This window comes from Mastomys coucha, unplaced genomic scaffold, assembly GCF_008632895.1.
Source record: "Mastomys coucha isolate ucsf_1 unplaced genomic scaffold, UCSF_Mcou_1 pScaffold22, whole genome shotgun sequence".
NCBI classification, from domain to species: Eukaryota; Metazoa; Chordata; class Mammalia; order Rodentia; family Muridae; genus Mastomys; species Mastomys coucha.
In genome coordinates, this window is record NW_022196905.1 from 162,268,178 (window position 1) to 162,289,428 (window position 21,251).

General features: G+C 44.4%; 1 protein-coding gene across 11 annotated transcripts in view; it reads right to left on the minus strand.

Annotated features, from left to right (window-relative positions):
* Nucleotides 1-21,251, minus strand: part of Angpt2 (angiopoietin 2) — a 150,940-nt gene that overhangs the window by 120,387 nt on the left and 9,302 nt on the right. For 7 of the 11 annotated variants that reach the window (XM_031339213.1, XM_031339210.1, XM_031339212.1 and 4 more), the window contains 2 exons: nt 2,891-3,036; nt 1,759-1,906 (listed from right to left, as the gene is read on the minus strand). The exons of 2 other annotated variants lie outside the window; for them this stretch is intronic. Coding sequence is in view for 1 of the 9 variants with exons in the window: in XM_031339207.1 (XP_031195067.1) it covers nt 2,891-3,036 (146 nt within the window). In the remaining 8 variants the exon portion in view is untranslated. Of the gene's footprint in view, nt 1-1,758; nt 1,907-2,890; nt 3,037-21,251 lie in introns of those variants that run through there. 2 more of the 11 variants (XM_031339207.1, XM_031339217.1) reach the window with 2 other exon arrangements.

Genomic DNA, 21,251 nt, shown 5'->3' on the forward strand with positions numbered 1-21,251 from the left:
GAGATGGAGGAAGAAGCAGGGACAACTGAAGATGGGTAAAGGAGATGGAGGAAGAAGCAGGGACAACTGAAGATAGGTAAAGGAGATGGAGCTTAGGAGTTCCTGGGGGACTGGGGCAAAGAAAGAAAAAATATACTAGAAACTATAACTCAAGAATATTTTACTGAATTACCAAAGATTTGATACTCTACACTTTAAAAATATATCACATGCCTGGGAAGATCAACTCAAAACAATGAGATTCCTAAGATTTTAAAAGAAAAAAAAAAAATCCTTGGGCCATTTAGCTAGCTAGGGCTGCAGGATAGTGAAGCATCTACCTGACAGATTAAATGACAATGGCCCTCTCCTGTCCTATAACTGTTGAGCCTGGAAGTGTAAAACCCAAGTGTTAGTTTCCTTTCTGGTGAGCCTCTGTCCTAGGCTTACAGACTTGGCCTTCTCCCTGTATCTGAAAGCCTAGTATCCACCTCCTCTTCTCAGGACAACAGTCATAAAGGCCTAGGGCTCCACCCACCTGACCTAACTATGTCCCTAGTCACAACCTTAAAGACCCTCTCTCCAGGATCAGTCAAGTTCTATGTCTAGACTTCAACATTGACTTTGGTGTATAACATGAACACATGCATGAATATATACATATATACAGTTAATGGACATACATCATGCATGCATATATAGTAAGAAGCATGTGGCATATAAGAACTAAAATTTTTCATAATGATATATAACATAAGAAAGTGAAAAATGTATTTAGGATCTTCAAAAAAACATGTGACCTAAAATTTTATATGTAGAAGCTAACTTTTAAGCAAATAGGACATGGCAAAGTCGTAACTGAGTGCCAGGACACAGGACTGTTGTTGCCATGGGTCTTGGAGGAAGAGTCCATTGCGGGGAGAGGGCGGGGGCCAAGGTCTAGACAAGCAAGATGAGGAGGAGTCAGTGAGGCTGTGGTGGTTAGGTGTGGAAATAGAGGTTATGCAAATAGAGATAAGCAAATAGGCAGAGAGAGAAAACAAGGGCCCAGGACTAAAAGGAGTGGTAGAGTGGGTGGGAGCTAGAAGCTCTAACAAACAGTACATCTACTTCAGAACCGGAGGGAAGGGGGAGACTGGGGAGTGGACGCGGCAATCAGACATTTCCAGTGTTCGCAATGGCAGCAGTACTGCTGTGATTTCCCTTAACATTCCACATTGTGGATATGCACACACAATAGTCAAGGAAGTTTTTCATTATCTCCTGTATGTGAGAATTAGAATCTCAAGTAGGAGGAAAGAAGTCCCAATATGATGAAGGCAGACTCATGAAACACTGACTCATGTGTATAAACTGCTACACCTATATATAACAAGAAACACATGGCCGGGCGGTGGTGGCACACACCTTTAATCCCAGCACTTGGAAGGCAAAGACAAGCAGATTTGAGTTCGAGGCCAGCCTGGTCTACAGAGTGAGTTCCAGGACAGCCAGGGCTACACAGAGAAACCCTGTCTCGGAAAACCCAAAAAGAAAAGAAACACATGTAACTCCTAGCTTTGTCCACACACGGAATGTTCCTCAGTGCCCAGTTTGCAAGTCCTTAAAGCACTATTTCTAAATAAAACTATAGCAAGACTCCTCTATATGGCTGATTTTACATTTGCTAAGAGTTAAGGTGCGTTTGGAACATCTTATCACGACAGACAGACAGACAGCCATCACGGACTACTGGGTGATAGCTAGAAAGTTCACAGACCTGCTCAAAGAGGCTCTTACCAGGTAAGGTGAGGCATCTGGTGCTTCCTGATAGTGGTAATATTGCCCACCTCCTTCAGAATGTTTCTTGGTAGAGCACTTGCCTAGCATGCACAAGAACCAAGGTTCAGTCATCCACGAGGGGTTGGGGGAGGTCCAGTATCAATGACTGCGGAAATACCAACAAAAGAAGAGAAGCAGACAGCATGCCTCCAAGAGTCTCGACAAAGGTCTGCAATCTGATCTTAGCACCAATTTCCAGGAAATACAGAGAACCAATAGTGATCCTGAAGAATATTTAAAATATCACCTAAATAATGACACATATTCCTATAACTGAGAAATCACTGTATTATACTAAGCAAGATAATAAAAAGCGAATTCACATATAGCTATTTATAGTCATATTACATATCATCAAAGACAAAGCAAAAAAAAAAAACCTCATGAATTAGGCTGATTATATTTCTCTGATAGCATGTAAACAGAAAATAGATCTCTTCAATGTACCAGGCAATATTCACAGATCTGGAATTGTAAATCTAATGTTAGTAACTTCTACACATGAGGTGAAAAAAGACATTTTCAGATGAATGAAAGATAATCGTTAACTTTTTTCTTTGTGTATACATATATACATACACACACAGACACACACATCTCAGTATGCATAAGCATGCACACCTATATGCCTATACATATGAAAGCCAGGCATTGATCTTGGGTGTCCCCCTCAGTTGCTCTCCACCTTATTTTTTTGAAGCCTGAACCTGAGCTCACCAATTAGCCAGTGTGACTGTCCTGCAAGCTCTTGGGGGGATCCACCTGTTTTCACATTGTTTTGAGACATCTCCCTAGGGCCATGCATAACTTTAGACTGTGAAGTAGATCTAAAGGAAGATGACATATAGCTTCAAACTTTGTAAAGATAAATGAAGGAGACTCAAAAGCAGACCAATGGTTATTCAATGTAGTCGTGAAGCAAGGAAAGACATTAGATGTTTTGATTTAAAAAAAAAAAAAAAAAGGATAATTCTTCAGACTGTAGTGTGTGTGTGCGTGTGTGTGCGTGCGTGTGTGTGTGTGTGTGTGTGTGTGTGTGTTCCCTTCAGCTCTTTCTCTGCTCTAGTTTTGGCAGACAACTTGTTTTTACCTCCTGGACAGTGAGCTTCACAAGAGGTTCCTATTTCTGTGGCTCCAGTGAGCAGCCACAAGGCGTCACCATGAATGTTGGAATCTACTGGCAGGCTGGATGCTACAGTTGCTGACAGACCACCTCTAGACTCTGAGTAGAGCAATCTGAAAAAAAAAGAAAAAAGAAACCAAACACAACAACTCACATCTCACTAGTTAAAAAATACCAATGCTCCCCAAATTATAGTGTGCTATATGAGTTTCTGAGGCAGGCATTTGGAAGTCTACAAGAACCCTATCAAAGCGGGTATTTGCTTTCTGAACTGACCATTATATAACTTATTATCCATAGTATAATTGAGATATAGTAAAGAATGCTCTAGATTATCCATGTTTTTAAACATTTTCAGAGCAGACCTGGACTTTAAGATCCATACCCTCTATTTGCTAAATCCCTGAGACTTTGTCCTGAGCCAACCCCTGGCCTGAGCGAGGGTGTGGGAATGAGGAGTTAAGCTCCACAGTGTAGATACTTTGTGGAGGGGAGGAGGCCCTAAGGCCTCCACCCAGGAAGCATGCCTTAACTATGCAACACTCCTCTAACCTTTACAGTGTCCAGGAAAAGGAAGAGGCCAGGGACAGAGTAGCTGGCTGGCTTGTAGGCCAGCCATCCAGAGGGTGATGAAGGAGCCCCAGAGGGTCAGATACTCATGTGTTGGAGGAGGGAGGATCCATGACCCATACAGGACAGCCCACTGGTGTGAGAGCCCTGAAGATTGTGAGTAACTAACATTTTCACCTGCTCCATCGCTCACCATCTACCCCAGGTTCAAATTTCCGATTTTCCAGTTTTACCTTAGTGCTCCCAGTCTCAAGACCATTCCTATTTTGGAGGCCACTAGAATGACATAATTTGGGGGTCTGGAGGGGAGACTAAGAAATGGAATCGGCCACAGTGGCTGTGGAGAGAAGAAAAACCATAAGTAATGGATCTGGGGAAGAATCGGGCCCCCAAAGGGGGAAAGTGGTTCAGGATCTGGTGCCTCAAGGTCAGTGGGTAGGATGTAGATGAGAAGACTGTCTGCTAAAGAGCCACCGGCTTCCAGGTCTTCTCTATGATATCCAGGAAGTTCTTGTAGCTTTCAACATGCTAGATCTGAAGTGACATGGACTCCTTTTCTGCTCCACACCCCTCCACGGAGTTAATAGAGTAATCCTATACATCTGAGTTGGGCTGAGTCACTAGCTCTACGGTGCTCTAGAACCTTGTCTAGGGAGGTTAGCTGCCAGGACACAGTGTCCTCCACAGAAGATGCCAGCCAGTGCCCTCCACAGAGGCAAAGAAGGGGATCTGTGGGATGGATGTTTGTAACAGTGTGCCCAAGCATCCTGAACCGGCACATCCACTGTATATGGCAAATCAACCAGTCTAGAAGGCATTGTGGCCCTCAGACCGTCTCGGCTCACCCAACACCAGAGCTGTAGTCCCTAGGGGTAGAGACAGGAAAGATGAGCCTCCTGCTGCACAAGAGGACTTTGGGGGGGGGGGAGGTGTACAGCTACAGCCGAGCTTCATTGGGAGCCAGTCCAAGTGCTTTAGTCTGAGCCTCTGTCCTCTCTATGTATACATGCAGTCCCAGCATTGAGATCTGTTTAAGCTATTTTCACCCAACTTGCTAATCTTTGTGGGGTCTAAGGCCGTGGTAAGTGGCCACACATCACCCCTGAGATTGGCTTCTTTTTTTAGTTTCAAGACATCAGTGAGTAAAAAGAAGTTGAATGGAAGCATCTATGCTTCCCTACAGCTTCATCACCGTACTGTTCCCAGCCGCATCGGTCAACGCCACAAGAGCATTCTCTCTTGTTCCGAAAGGAAACACAAGAGATCCAATGGCTTGGCTTTTGCTGGTCTCAGTTATCCACCCTCAGCCATGATCTAAAAATATTAAGGGGAATTTCTAGAAATAACAAGTTTTAAATTCCATGCCATTCTAAGCAGTAGGCCAAGATCTCCCATCATCCCACTCTGTCCCAACCAGGGTGCAAATTATGCTTTTTGGACCAGTGTATCCTCATTGTATACACCTCCTGCCTGTCAGTCACCCAGTAGCTCTCAATTATGAGATCAAATCCTGTGATACGATAGTGCTGTGTTCAGCGAATCCTTGTACAGTAGGCTAGTGCTATATTGTTTCCCTTGTGTAAGTATTTCCTCATCTCACATCCTCATTAGAAGGATGAATACAGTGTATAAATACACTAAAAGAGGAGCCAGTGCGATCCCTCAGTTTGGGACGGTGCTTACTGCCTAGCCCGCCATCCTTTCCATTCCTGGACCCACATGGTGAGAGGAGAGAACCAGCTCCCAACAGTTGTCCTCTGGAAGCTTGATCGAGGACTCAAAAGCATGTCTTGCTCTTATGGAGAACCCAGGTTTGGTTCCCAGCACCCACACTTCAGCTTATAACTATCTGTAATTTGGTTCCAGAGGACGTGACACCCTCTTCTGGCTTCCATGGGTACCAAGGCATTCATTCACATGTCATACATAAATACAAGCAGTCAAAAACTCATACACGTAAGATAAAAACAAGCACTTTTTTGAGAAGGTTGTTCTCTGACCTGTACACACACACATACACATAAGGGTTTCAAAATATATTTGAGACCATGTGACTTACAGCATATTGTTATACTGATTCTAGTTTATCATTAATCTCTTCTGTGCCCAATTTACAGATTAGATGTTCTCATGGATGTATGTGATGTGTATAGTTAAAGGTGGTGTGTGAAGGCTGCAGACCGTCTGTGGTATTGGTCATCCAGTGAGCTCTCGGATCTAGAGATAAAGAGGGTACAGAGGGCATCGATGGCGGTAGAAACAGCTTTCAGCTCACTCTTACTCCCCCCTTTTCGCTCTTTTTTGGAAGGAAAGTAACATTTGGATCAAGAGCATCCGGCTTTCGGAGAAAGGACACGGCTTTCCCTCCCTCCCATGCTCGGTCCCACACTAGCTTTGTGCCTCAGGTACCCTTCCAGCTCTGTGCAAGCTTCCTCTTCTGACTTGCTCTGCTGCAGCCCCACCACATTCTGCCTCAGGTCTCTTCCCAGTTCAGGCCGGTTGGGAGAGTACAGGTGTGTTCCCAGGTCAGAGCTCCATTCCTTGGCCATCTTTATTAATGTTCTGGAGCAATAGTTCACCTGAGGGTAGACGGTCTTTTTAGATTAGTACCACAGATGGAAGGATTTGGGGCCTCCATGCTGAGGGAGTTCCCTAATTGCCTCCTGGAGCCCACAGAGCAGGAGGTCTGGAACAAGCACAGGTCTGCTCTTAGGGATAGTAATTTGCCCAGCATCATCCCCTTCTCAGTGACAGAGGCGGGGGACTCTGATTCAATTAAGTGATTCCAAAGTCCATGTTTTTTCCAGACATGCTTCTGAAAGGCTTTCCATAGAGCAGTTCCTGCCACTCCATAGTATCTTGCCTCCTGCCCCAATGACCCATCCTCAATGAAACCAATGTATAGACTTCGTGTTGTAGCCACCCACCCTTCCCCATCACCCTAGGGATATCTCTGTGACAGTACACATGTGCAGGAGGGAACATGTCTTGGCACCGAAACTGTACCCTTATAAATCCAAAATATTCCAGCCCTAAGCAGTCCCTGCATCTAGAATGCAATTTCCTTTTCAAAATGCCTCCCGAAGTAGCTTGCCAGGAGGCAACAATTAAACCTTAGTAACTAATAGAGACTCCGAGGGAGGGAGAGAGAGCAAGATTTAGCCCAAACCAATACATTTACTTTGTACCATGTGAGTCGTCTCAGAATGTAATGCTAACTTTGAGGTTGCATAGAATTAACAAGTAACAAATGCTCACTCTGCCTAACAAGATAAGCTGCCCCTCGGGGACAAACATAATAAATGAATTAAACACTATGGCTGCATACTTTAAATGAAATAGACAAAAATTTTCCAAGCCACGAGTAGAAGCAAATAAATGGCAATAGAGGGTAGACTGGAGAGAAGTTAAAGTTGTGTGAAGGACTCCACGTCCCGTCTAAATTGGATTGTGCTAATACAATCAGAGGTGCAGGAGCAGAGAGGAGGTACAGTGGGAGGAACAGTGCAGGTCCACAGTGGGAGCTCCTCAGCCTGCAAGGAGCATGCCCCTGTGTTTATTACATCCCCATTTAATAAAGCTCTTGGCTCAGCAACATAACCAGAAACAGGACCAGCGGAGTTCTCAGAGTTCCACGGTTAACGTGGTCAACCAGAAACACTTTAGTAAATACAATGTACCAAGAAGAGGATCCTCTTGAGATTAAGAGCCGTCAGCTTCATCAGAACAGCCATAACCCTGCTCTTATGAATTCCCCAAGATTGGGCTTGTCAACTGTCTGAGAAAAGAGTAGGGAGTGTTTGGACCCTCATCTGTGATTCCCCTCTGCACTTCCCGGACATTTGTATGAAATTTTGCCCTAATCACACATGGCCTCATTCTCTCTGGGTGCTGGTGTGTACAGGCTGTGGAAGGGTAACTGAAGGAAAAAGTCCATCTATGCCCTCCATGGTTATCCATTGTTATCCATGCTGGGACTTCCTGGTACCCCGGCTGCTTTGGGACCACCCACGATCCTGTAAGTAATCGCTCCCTCACTCTGTAAATAAGCCCAATACGCGCTTTAGCCCCTCAAGTTGTACCCTAGGGGGAAACAGCACTTTGGTGTGTTGTTTGTGCTCTACAAGAAGGGGTTAGACCTTCGTCTATCTCCACAGTGGATCTTCTCAGCTTCCTGCTCCACCGCCTGCTGCCCAGTTACTCCTAATCTTCTGGAATTGTAAGCCAAAGTAAATTCCCCCTTAGGTAGTTTTGGTCGTGGTGGTACAGCCCCAGTAGAGTAACTAATGCAAGGGCCACTAGGACTGACTCACTGCCCGACCTGGATTAGAGGGAAAGCAGCCAGAGAGAGGGATTAGCTTTACCTTCCTAAGTAGTAAGAGACGACTAGGAGGCTGGGGAGAAAGATCATGGATTTAGCTAGACATGGTGGTACTTGCTGATAACAATGGCACTTAGAGGTATAGGCAGGAGGATTATAAATTCAGAGAAAACCTGGGCTGCATAGAGAGTTAAGGACATCCTGGGCTACACAGTGAGACCTTGTATTTAAAAAAAGTAATATCTGGACATACCACATCTTTTCTTGCATATGCACGGCCCTGGCTTTGGTCGGTAGGACTGGGAGGGAAGGAAAAGGAAGGGAGGAAATCATGAGTTAGAATTTGCACTGAATACATCTTCTGATCCTGCCGGAGTGCTAATAAAGATCTGCAGGAGGACTGGGGCAGAATGTTGTAAAAGGGTATCTTCATGCCAAGTAAATGACAAAGGCAAGCTTTGCTGCAAAAGTGTGCAACCGTCAAGGAAATGTGAAAAGCGCGTAAGATCCACGTGCCTCGCCTAGAAGCCTGAAGGTATTACTGGGCTCTATCTGGTGAAGGGCTCAGTTTCCCCCAAGATCTCAAGGCTCACTGGGCATCTATCTCAAGGCCATTCATAGGAATCCAGGAAACAGCTTTCCTTCCTGGCAACTGACCCCTCCTGCCCCAGGCGTGGTGACGCCTCGCTTGATTCGTTAGCATAGAACTTGATTCATTAGCATAGAACTTCATGTTTCTATGAAGAAGATGCCATGGCGTTTTGACCTGAGCATCATGGACACTGTGATTCTCTTGTTCTGTCTTTGTGCACAGTCAGTAGTTCTTGTGGGTCTCCAAATACTGAGCTCCATCCCAGCTCCTTCTGTGCAATAGAAACCAGCTCCTTCTGGCTTCCTGGAAACCACGTGGCTTCAACAAGACAAGGCAACACTGCTGGGAACATACCAGGGTGGCCACAGGAAACAAGTGCTTTATAAAGGAAGGGCAATGTCGTCAGGGGTGACATAAGACAGCATGCAGCTGAGGTCACTAGGAGACAGACAGAGGGTTTTCAGGGAGACAGTAAAGCAACCCCATCTTCAAAGGGTGTGAAGGGTGGCAGGCTCAGGAGGAGGCTGGCATGTTCCTATGTGATGCCACCCGAGCAGAAGAAAAGGGAGCTGTAGCTGAAAGATGCATTCGTATGCTCGGGGTCTGACCTTACTTCTAACCCATGCAGAAAGAAGCTGACTAGATTGTGAAAGCACTGTTTGATAGTAATAGTCATAATTGGACGCTTGTAAAGACCCAGCTGTTACCAGCAACGTGATAGTCAGCTGTGTTCTCGTGGCGGCACTTACCCATTCTTACTCATCTCAAGATTTTCTGTTCCGTCCACATCTACATTGTCCTTGACGCTTGAGTTTTCCTTTGTTTAGAACATCACCCATTCTTAACAAGCTAATATCTCAAGGAAGTCACTGATCCTGGCTGGAAAGACATCCCCCACCTCATTTCATTACTGTCCTTACCCAATAATGTCAAGTACTCTAGCAGTGACCTTTGACCTGGTCCTTATGCCCCTGGCAGGAACATATTAAGAAACAAGCACACCAATTGCTCGGGTCCACTGGTTATAGATTTTGTACACATCCCATGGTGTGTGTTCAAGGCCTCAGCAGGGCTTGCTGTTGTGGCCTGGGGGAATGTTTGAAACCTGTTAAGTCTCTGAGGAAGATGTCAAGGCTATGGTTTGAGGGGTTGGGAAAGAGAACTCTATTGGTAAAGTATTTGCCATGAAAGCATGCAGAGCAGAGTCTCCATCTTCTTAAAAGGTCAGGTACAGCAGCACACATCCGAAACCGCAGAACAAGAGAGGTGGGGATGAGCCATCCAGGCTGAGTTTGTGAGAGCCAGGCTCTATGAGACCCTGTTGCAAAGATAGCGTATGAAGCAATTGAAGAAGCACCCAACATCAACCCAGCCTACACACCATACACACGTGTACACACACATGTTGTGCATGCAGGTATATACCATACACCCATTAACACACACATACACAACACACAGAGCACACGTACCACACACACAGAATGATGTGTTTGGAGTGTTTTTTCCCAGCCTTCCTTTTATCCAGGTGATGGGCCAGTGTCGGAAGCTCAGTGCTGGTATCCAGGTTTCATAAGCCCAGTCTCATTCCCTCTTGTTAGAAATCGCACACACCACAGACAGACTCTAACTCTAAGGCAGTCTGCAAACTTAAGACTCTGGAGTAATAATCTCGTAAGCAGGGAAAGTTGCTCTTTGATGGAACAAACGTACGTTTTTAGGTTAAGATGTACTTGCGGCCTCTTCCAGAGTCACTCCAGTGAGTCTCTGGTTATCACAGCCACAGAGAGACAGCTGATCAGTCTTCACTGTGGGGTAAAAGCAGCGGCATTTTCAAGATTTCTGGTTTCACCCTTTTAACCCAAAGACTAACTATAAATAGACAAGAAGTCTGGGGTTTCCATGGCTGAGTGCTGCTATAAATAGCTTTAGACGTTTTCCCACTTCATGCTCTCTAAAAGAACATTCTCTACTTCCCTTCTTGGATAACCTCTGGGAATAGAGCAAGCCCACATTCAGAAGTTTATTATGGGAGCTTGACAGAACAGCTAATGAGCCTACCGGCAACCGTGAGCGTCCCGCAGATAGTAAAAACAAACCTGAGAATGAAAGGATTTCATAAGTGTGTGCAGTTAAACAGATACATACATGTAAACATATTTCTGAAAAAGACATTTTCAAAGGAAGCAAGCTGTTAATATTTTGGCCCACTTTCTCATGTCCCTGAAAGTGTCCTAAAACACAAAATTAAGCCTAACCTAATCACTCATCAGTTCTGAAGTAGAACAAGTGTCCTCTGATTCCCTGCTTTTGTGGGGCCTCTGTGGGGGTGTGAAGAAATAAGTGCCATCAGCTCCCTCATAACACCTCCTAGAAAATGAGGTGCTCGCCCAGCTACCCGGAGTTCAGAAAGGCTGTCTTCTGCATTGAGAATGTTCATGCAGCCCTCTTGTAAGGACCTCGGGTAAGATCCTGCCCTGAACTGCTCTCTGGTGGTGCTGGCTTGTCAAAGCTGAAGCAGTGTCCCACAGGAAGGCCTCTGAACACGTCCAATGCCTGCCTGCTAGCAACCTCTGCTGGTGGCTACTTTCAGTAGAGAAGGAAATGAACGGGCCGCGCGAACTAAGCAGAGAAAAAGGAAGGGGGAATAAGGCCCAAGTCAGGTTCTGGGTTTGGTGTGTTTTGTTTAAAGTGGGCAAAAGGAGAGCAGCAAAAGATGCTCAAGACATTGATTTCTAAAGCAAAGTATCCGAGCATTTTTAGGCTTACAGAAAATATTGAGCAAAAAATGAACAAAATTGAAAAAAATATTGAACAAAAAAATAATGTTCCCAGCACTACCCATTTCCTCCGTTTTTAACGTAGCAAGATTGTAGGGTGTATTGGTTACATATTAGCATATTTTAATATGTTAATTAAAATCTAGCTCATAGTTTAAATTAAGGGTCACTGCTTGTGTTGGATGCTCTACAGGTTTAGGCAAACAGAAAACGGCACAAACCACATCATAAAGGTTCTACAAACTAATAGAATTCTCTCTGCCCCAAACTCCTGACTCTCCACCTACTCATCTTCTCCTCCCGAAACCCCTAGCAACCGTTCATAAATGGTGGCCTCTGCGGGTTTTGTCTTTCCCAAGAAACTACCAGACTCTCCTCCACAAGAGGAGGATATATCTCAGAATATATTCCAATCAGCACTGAGGGAGTGTTTCTATTGCAGTACAACAGCACTGGAGGCTTCAGTGTTCTGTGCTGGCTGTTTTATAGGTGTGCAGTGGAGACCAAGGCTGAGGGCTTCAGTGTTGTGTGCTGGCTGTTTTATAGGTATGCAATGGACACTATGGCTGGGGGCTTCAGTGTTCTGTACTTGGCTGTTCTCATGGATATGTGCAGTGCATGCCAAGGCTGGTGGCATCTGTGTGCTCTTCTCATAGGTATGCAGTAGATGCCATGGCTGCATCTAATTTATAGTTCCTGGTACACATTGCTAAGTTCCTTCTGAATGCTTAATCACCTCTGTGTATTTTCTATGATGAAATATATTAGGATATTTTCTCCATTTTTTTAAGATTTATTTATTATATTTAAGTACATTGTAGCTGTCTCCAGACACTCCAGAAGAGGGCATCAGATCTCATTACGGGTGGTTGTGAGCCACCATGTGGTTGCTGGGATTTGAACTCTGGACCTTTGGAAGAGCAGTCAGAGCTCTTAACGGCTGAGCCATCTGTCCAGCCCTATTTTCTCCACTTTTAAGTTGCCTAATTTTTGTATTAAGTTCTGTCTGTATATTGGATATCACTTCTTTACCTGAAGTGTTTTGCAAAAAAAAAATCCACTGCACAACTCTTTTTTTTCTTCTCTTCAGTGCTGAGCAGCATTTGTCATGGAACCTCAGAAGACAATTAAAACTACGAATTCACCATAATGGATTCTTAGGATTGTTTTTTAAGTTAAAAAAGTGTGTGTGTGTGTGTGTGTGTGTGTGTGTGTGTGTGTGTGTGTTTCTATGTGTGTGTATGTGTGTGTGCCACTTGTAGGGGTGCCTGCAGAGGTCAGAAGAAGGTGCTGTATCGTCTGGGCAGAGCTGTAGTTATAGGCAATTCAGTCCCCTGCCTGGGTGCTGGACACCTGTTGAAGTCTAGATCCAACATGAAAAGGATTAAAAGAGTCCTTCTTGAATTAGGAGCAAGATAAGGACAGGAAAAGATTAAAGGAGATATGAGAGAGTGGCCACAGATATACCTACCCACGTGGAAAGGTAAAAATTAGACGGGAGACTCTCTGCTCAGCCATCTTGGTTCTTTTAATGTTAATGCCTCTGTTCCCGCAACAGGTAAAAACACTTGGGGCAAATCCCTCCCCCAAACTCCGTCAGTATAACAGTCCAATCAGAAACTTCCTTCTTGCAAATAGAGGTGGAGCTACTGAATGTAGCTGCTTCTACAGCGCTGCGTTACTGTCCGGGCTTCCGGGCTTTGGGGAGGGAGACCACAGACACCAAACCCTGGGCCTCTGAGGGAGGAGCAGGTGCTCTTTCTTAATCATGGTGCCATCTCTCCAGGCCCACTTCTGATTTTATGGAGACCATAATACAACGAGGAAGGTCATGTAGTTTTAAACCATATACAAGTATTTCACCCACTCAAGGGCATTCTACTGAATGAAGTGAGTCAATTACAAAAAGACAAATACATGTAGTTAGTCACCTCAGGGGCCAGACCACAGTAACAGAAGGTAGAAGACAGCAGTCAGGGCTGCTTGGTGAGGATGGTTTCAGGTTTGAGGAATGAAGCTATTTGAATTTTCTTAGCACTGCTAGCACAGACATTTCCAATGAGCTAAGGAAGTGAGCTTCAAGTTATTAAAGTGGACAAAGGCTGTGGGAAGCCAGGCAAACTCGTGAGGAAATTGCTGTCTGGTGCGTTGAGCCTCTGAACAGCACTGGAGTTTCACACATTCGTTCTAGCATTGGACGCTGTTTTGGCTGAGGATGGAACTTAGTTGGTAGAACGCCAGGCTAGCATGCACGAAGCCCTGGGTTCACTCCCCAGCATCATCTTCAAATTAGAACACAACAGCACTTGGGAAGTTGAGGAGCCAGAGCTAAAAATGGAAGGTCAGCCTAAGTCTCTGGTACAAAGTGAGTTCAAGGCTGGCCTGAGCTACATCAAAATGTATTGATTTTATGTAAGTTTTTGAAGGAACACAGAAGTCGAGACACAGTGAATGACATGCAGGGACCTAAAATAGGGACAGAGGAACAAACACAGTTCAACAGTGTACTCTGAAGCCAATATCCAAAGAAACACAGTTGCTGAGAAGGAGGAAAACTTAAAATAACAAGCCAGGCTTGGAGGTGCACACCTTTGATCCCATCACTCAGGAGGCAAAGGCAAGTAGAGCTCCGTGAGTTCAAAGCTAGCCCGGTCTACACAGTGAATTCCAGGGAAGCTAGGGTTACATAGAGATACTGTGTCTCAAACAACAAAAACCCTTAAACGTCTCACAGAACCTATAGAGACCTTACTGAAAGGAAGGTTGTCCCCACAACCGAGCCCCACATCAGAACTGGGTACAGGACGTATGCAGATACCAAACTCTCAACACAAAGATTTATTACCCCAGAGGGGAAAGCGGGGCAGGGACAGGGGCAAAGGGGGCGGCAGCAGCAGCAGCAAGAGCAAGCAAGCAAGAAAAGCAGGACAACAAGAGAAAGTGTTTCTGTAGGAGTGTGCTTTTAAGGAGAAAAGGGGGTGTCTGTTCAGGGGTAAGCTGGTAAATTCTGTCCGGGTATGTTAGGCAAACAATGAATTTTGATTGTTGGATCCTGGTCGTTTAGCTCAGACATGAGTCAGCGGCCAGGTAAGGCTGCAGACCTTGGGGGCTAGCTTTAGGAATGTAACATTTTTAGCAAGGGGCAGAAAGGGGCTTAAAGGGGCCAAGCCTGTCTCCAATGCTTGCTGTACTGGAGCCTGCTAGAGCCCGTCCCTTCATCTACTGTGGGAGTCAGGTCATGCCCAGCATCCCATTGAAATCACTCATCCAGAAGCTTATGAGGGAGCAGTAAATGGATCCTAAAGGCTAATGATAGTGCAAGAGAAATTTGGTTCTAGTTATGGATATCCCTAGTTATGGGAAAGGCTCCTTCTAGGATCTGACGAAGGTAAGGCTGAGTAGGACGAAGTCTTTTAGAGAAGAGGGAAAGCCTCCAGATCTTGGTAACATTATTAATTCTCTTAATCTGGTTAATAAAAGTATTATCCCCAGTGTTAAAATTCTCAAGGACGCACTGTGACCTAAAGAAGTAAAGATAGTGAATGAAGGAAACAGGCATTTTAACCAAGCAAGAATCAAAATCAAACTGTTTTTTTCAAAATCGATGGAAATAGCTGGTGAAATGACTCTATGGCTAAAGACACTGACTGCCCAGGCTGACAACCTGAGCTTGATCCACAGGATCCACAGGTAGAAAGATAGAGTTGACCACCAGGAGTTGTCCTCTGATTTCCACATGAGCATCATGGAATGTGCAGTATATTCAATAGTAAAAGAGAAAAAGAAGAAATACCAATGGCAAGTAAACATTTTCAAGTGTTCAACATCACTAGCGACCAGTGAAATGCAAATTAATATTACCTTAAAATTCCATCTTACCCCAGTCAGAATGCTGGTGAGGGATTCTGGGAAAGAATTCAACCTGTTGTCTCACTGTTAGACAGAATGTAAATTATTCATGTTTTTACCCCATTTTTCTCTTTTTCAGGTTATAACCCTGACGATAGACTTGGGGTCATTGGATTTTTCTCTCTGCCCAACCTCCAACACACCCACATGGCTTGAATATCTTTTTCTTAACCCTTGTCATTCTGTCTTTTTAACGGGCATATTGGCCATTTGGCTAAGTCTAACCTATTGGATTACACGAGCCAGGACTTTTGCCCAAAAGTCTGGATACACTCTGAACTAAGGAGAATATCTGTACTGATTTTACACCTTCGATTTGTATGAGCAGTAACTTATCAACCAATTTAGTAGCATGTAAGCAGTATACAAATAAACAAGTGCAGGGAATACATATTGATGTATAGTCACACATAAGACAGACCAAAAGGGACAATGTTACGGTTGACATAATTTAGCCTTATGATTTGCAAATTTCAAAAATATTCTTTATGAGACAAATGTATATATACCATATCTTGATCATATCTTCCCTGGTTCCCTCATTTGCAGATTTTAGAGTTACATTATTGATCATTCTTCCCCAGCGCTGAGGATTGGCTTGAGTTTGAGGACAGCTTTGGCTACATAGTGCGTTCCAGGCCAGGTCGGTTGGACTGAGACCCTGTTTTAACAAACCAGTAATAAAAGGCATTAGAATCAGGTCATTTATGTTCACACAGTCCTGGAGATGGCATGTTGCCTTCAGAGTGCCTGTGGCATTAGGTGTTTGGCTTCAGCTTCTGTGTCTTCCAGTCAAAACCACACTTGGCCTTTATTTCTGATGAACTCTCTCTTTCCCTTGCAGTGCTGGGCCTCCTGGCCTTGGTCTCATGGTTATAGGACCTGAAGGGCATTGATGCACAAAGAATGCTGGGGAAAAAAGGAAGTTGATTGGTGTTGTTTGTTGTTATTGTTTGTTGTTGGTGTTGTTTCTTGTTGTTGTTTGTTGTTGGTGGTTTTTGTTGTTTGGTTTTGGTTGTTTTTGTTGTTTGTTGTTTATCTTGGTTGTTTTTGTTTGGGGGTGAGCTTCAGGGGATTGGCTAGCTTTTATGCTTTTGTTTTTAATTTTTCTTTTGAGGAAGAAGCTTCAGATCCTGCTTCTCTGATACTATGCAACTGATTCTTTTGACCTGGCCTTTCTTCTCGTCTTCCTTTCTTTCCTGCGGTCCTTTGCTTCTGTGGTTCCTTAGCCATGTTCAAGTTGTCGAACCTCTGGTGGAGGTTAACACAGGTTTGTTTCCCTCGATTTGTTAAGTTCTGAGCACAGCACTTCTTCTCAAACAACGTTTCTGTGTTCAGCTATCTCTCTACTCCTATATGGATGTACAAGCCCTGCTAACTTTGCCCCAAGCCACTAAATTCCTTTTTCTTTCTCTGCACTTCCCTGTTGGATAAATTCTAGACCTTTTCCTAGGGTCTCTCTGGCATTTCCACCTGCTGCTAAGCCACCTGGTAGAGTTTGCTTTCTCAGGTTATGCTGTTGTCTTTCAGTCCTGGGATATTGACATTCCTCTGTTTCAGCTTTCTGTTCTCTGGTGAAGTCTAATCCTAGGGCTGAGAGTGTGTGTAGCTCAGTGGTAGAGGAGTTGCCTGGCACATATGATGCCCTGGGTTCATAGACCTAGTTTATGCCCAGTATCACAAAACGAAATGCAATGTAACGGCATCTTTCCCTTTATTTCAGATGTGGTTAGAGCAGATGCTCATGGTTGGCAATTATGACCAGCATGTTGTTTGTTTCATCGGGTAATTCTGCATTATAGCTTGGGGAAATTGAGCATCACCTTATGAGACTCTTGGTGCTATGACATGAAACTGTCTGTGGTTTTTTTCTCCAGACTGAGATTGTCACCTCTATGAGCCTACCGTCCAGTTTTCAAATAATTTTCTATTCTCTTCTGGGGCTACTCTGTGCTTTCAAACTCCAGATGATCTCCCTCTGGGGGATGTAGAGGCACAACAGTAGCAGCTGAAGGAAGTCTCCTGTCCCTCTAAATGACACACAGCAAAGGCTAGAGATGATGGAGTCTGACTTTGAGCAATCAGGGCTGCTCTGATGATGCCATCGAAAAGCACCTAAGAAACACAGAGTAAAGTATCCCAGACCGAGGCCAGAGACACATCAGGGGTGCGCGCACAGGGGATGGCACCAGACAGGGCAGCTGCAGGCCTCACTTGCTGAGAACCGGATTAGCATGGGGTTCTCCCAAAGGAGCGATTCTGTCCCTGGAGCCACCACGCATGCAAATGTCCCCAAGTGGGAAGGCTTGGGAAGGACAGTGCACAAACAGGTCCCTTTTCACAGAATAGTTTAAGGAGTGGCAATTATTACACTGCAGATCAGAGAAACAGTATTAGTCAAATTATCCAGAAGTTTCATAGTAACTTGTCAGTCATTAAACACTAAATTGGCAACCCTGTCTAAAATTAAAAATCATACAAAAAAAAAAAAATCAAGGGGCTACCTCAGTGGGTAAAGCGCTTGCCGCTCAAGCCACATGGCCCGGTTCAATCCCCAGATCACACCTCAAGGAAGAAGTGGAGAGAATGGACTCCATCACGGTGTCTTCTGACCAGCACATGTGGCACACATCACACACAACAACAATGATAACCAAATGATAATACCAAGGGTGTCCAAAGCTACAGGAAAGTAAAAAATAGGAAAAGACTTCATTATGGTTTTAAATCCTTGAGAAGGATTCACTTGGGGTGGTGTTTTTAGGACTGGGTGTTGGACCATTACTTGTATATGCTGGGAAGCCTTATGAGAGGGCATGGTGGCTTTGGCCTGCAGCATCAGCACAAGTTGGGACTGACAAAGGATGTGGTGCCCCGTAAAAAGTGGGGCTGTTCTATACAAAGGGGAGCAGGTCAGGGGTTTATGATGTGATCATAGTGAGATCACAGCTTCAGAAACTGTAGCTGGCAACAGACTGTGGGATCATGGAAAGGTTTCTAAATCAAATGACTCAAAATTAACTTGAAAGTAAATGTATGGTGAGCCCAGGGCATCTTTCACAACACTGGCTGTTTGCATCATACAGATTTCAGGGCAGGCTTCTTCCTGAACACACATGTTATCTTCCTCACTACACATGCTGGCCACACAATGCAAGGAACACTGCCTGCAGCAGCTTGGCTCAGGCTCAAGCCTGTCGCATGTGATGAACTACAGTGCTTTCTTTCACTGTGCATGTAAAGTTTTCTGCCCTTATAGAAACATACTGATTTAATTACAAAAAACAAAGGCTTTTAATCTCTCCTACCATCATTCGTCAACATGTATCAAAATTACTATGTCTTTGACTGGATTGTGTGAGAACTTGTATTTGAAAAATTGCTGTTTAAATTGCTGACTTAAGTTTAATAAAGCATTGTTAAATGAGTTTTGGCTTGGGAGTTGGATAGAATTTTCAACACTTTCTGAAATGGCCCTTGACATATTTCTGCCATTTTGGACTATGTGTTTATGTGAAGTGGTAACTTCAGCACTGATTATAAAATTAAAATGTGGATAAACCTGAGAAAACACTGAAGATAATGCTTTAATTCTGCAGTACCAAATATTCAGCCAAGATTTAATTATTTTGTTAAAATAAATGTATTTCTTTACATTTTTAGTCAATGACAAAATTAAACATATACCAAAGAATTGTTTTAAAAGGTTTTGAGTTGGAGCCAGTTGAGCCTGCCTGCTCAACTGTAAGATGCCTGCTCAACTGTAAGATGCCTGCCACTGTATTTGACAACCTGAGTTTGATCCCCAGAATCTACATGATAGAAGAAGAGAACCAACTTCAGCAAACTGTCTATGACCTCCATATGCATGCCAGGGCATTTGTGTATCCCACCACTACAAACACATTGAAAGCTTAATACAATCTGAAGAGTAACCAGAATCTAAAGAGTTGCTCTAAAGTAAAATCTTTTATTACATATGTCAGTAAAAAATTGATTTTTGAGCCTGTTTTATACACTTATTGTTTTAGTTAGGGTTCCTATTGCTATGATGACACACCATAACCAAAGTAGACTGGAGAGTAAAGGGTTTTTTTTTTTTTGACTTACACTTCCACATCACTGTTCATCATTGGAAGAAGGAAAGTCAAGCAGTGCAGGAACCGGAAGGCAGGAGCTGAAGCAGAAGCCATGGAAGAGCTCTGCCTACAGGTTTTCTCAGTGCACTATGTACTGTCTTACAGAACCAGGGTCCACAAGCCCAGGAGTGGCCTCACTGACAATAGGATAGGCCCTCCTGCATCAATCACTAATTAAGAAATGCCCCACAGGCTTGCCTACAGCCATATCTTTTTTGTATATTTCCCCCTTTAAAACATTTTTATTGATTATTCAGGAATTTCACATCGTGCACCCTGGTCACACCAACCTCCCAGTCCTTCCAGGGCCATCTCCCACCCTTGTGACCACACACACACACACACACACACACACACACAAAGAAGAGGAAAAAGTAATCCCATTTGTATTTGCAATACACTTACTGGAGCATGGTCAAATTCCCTCCCATGCCAGCCCCTTAAAGAAAACTGAATCTTCCCTGCACGCACCCCCACAAGAACCAATCAATTACAGAGAACTGTACTTCAGTATCGTCATCACAATTTTTATAAGTTCTCTTTCATGGCTTTCTGTGTAGGCTGGTTCTTTTGGGGGTGGGGTGGGAGTAGCGGTTGTCACAGAAGCCTTCTCTGTCCCTCTTTCTCATCTGTATATTAGCAGTCATTGATACTACTGCAAAAGTAGCTTTGAACTTCACAGTCAGTGGGAACATGAATCATGGGCTTCTATATGGTTTTTGGTGACAGCATGGACCATGGTCTCCAGCGTCAGCATGTACCCTGGACCTCAGCATGTTCTCCAGTGGCAGTACAGACTGTGGACATCAACACGGCCCTCTGCCACAGCACAGACCATAGATACTATCATAGTACTCGGTGGAAACACAAGCCAATGACATTAACATGACAGGGCCGGGGACCCCAACATGGCCACAGGTGGTCACACAGGCCGCTCACATCAACGTGGCTCCTGGTGGCAGCACATACCCCAGACATGCTCATGGTCTTCTGTGGTAACACAGGCCATGGATAGGGCCAACCCAGACCTGGCCCTCCACAGCAGCATGAATGATAGACATCAACATGGCTTCGGGTAGAAGCACAGGCCCCTCCCATCTACATGTGCAGCCCTATCTTATATAACTAGCCGCACACTTATGAAGACGGCAGTGTATAAACAGGAGAAAGCAGGCTGAGCACCAGCGAGCCTGTACCCATTGCTCTTCTGCTCTGTGGACATAATCTGACCAGCTGCTGCTTTTCAAGCTCCTGCTGCCTTGACTCGCCAACTATTGTGGGTGGATCTTGCACTGGAAGCTAAGACAAACTTTTCCTCCCTAAGTTGCTTTCGATAGGGTATTTTATTGCAGCAATGTGTAAACATTCCCTGCGCAGGCATAAAGGGGTCATGAGTGAAAGGCTTCATAAGCTCTGAGCTAGGCCACCAGTATCTCAACCCACGTGAAATGAAGTAGAAAGTCAGTCTTAGCCTGGTGCCACAGCTACAAAAGATAGGCAAGATAAAGACAGCTCCGTGGAAGGGAGCTGGCCGCCCCGGCGGCCACCAAATCATGTATAAGATAGGTGCTGACGTGCAGGATATAGAAGCTTTGAAACATTTTTTATATTTTTATTTTTTATGGATGGGTGCTTTGTTTGCATGTATGTCTGTGTACCATATATGTGCTTAGTGACCTCAGAGGCCAGAAGATGTCCTGGAACTACAGTAACAGACAGTTGTGAGCTGGCGTGTGGGACCTGGGTCCTCTGGAAGAACAGCCAGTGCTCTTTACCTCTGAGCTGACTCTCCAACTCCAGAGAAGTCGGTGTTTGTTTGTTTGTTTGTTTGTTTGTTGTTTTAAAAACAGAAGACCGAGGAGGAGGAACATGGTATAGGTAATAGGGTACATTCTGCTAAAAACATTAACAATTCTCATAAAATTTCCAGGACTAGATGTCCCAGAGGATGACTTCTTTTATACAGGTTAGCAACTCAAGCAAACTAATTTGCTTATTGGACAGTCAGCATAAGTTA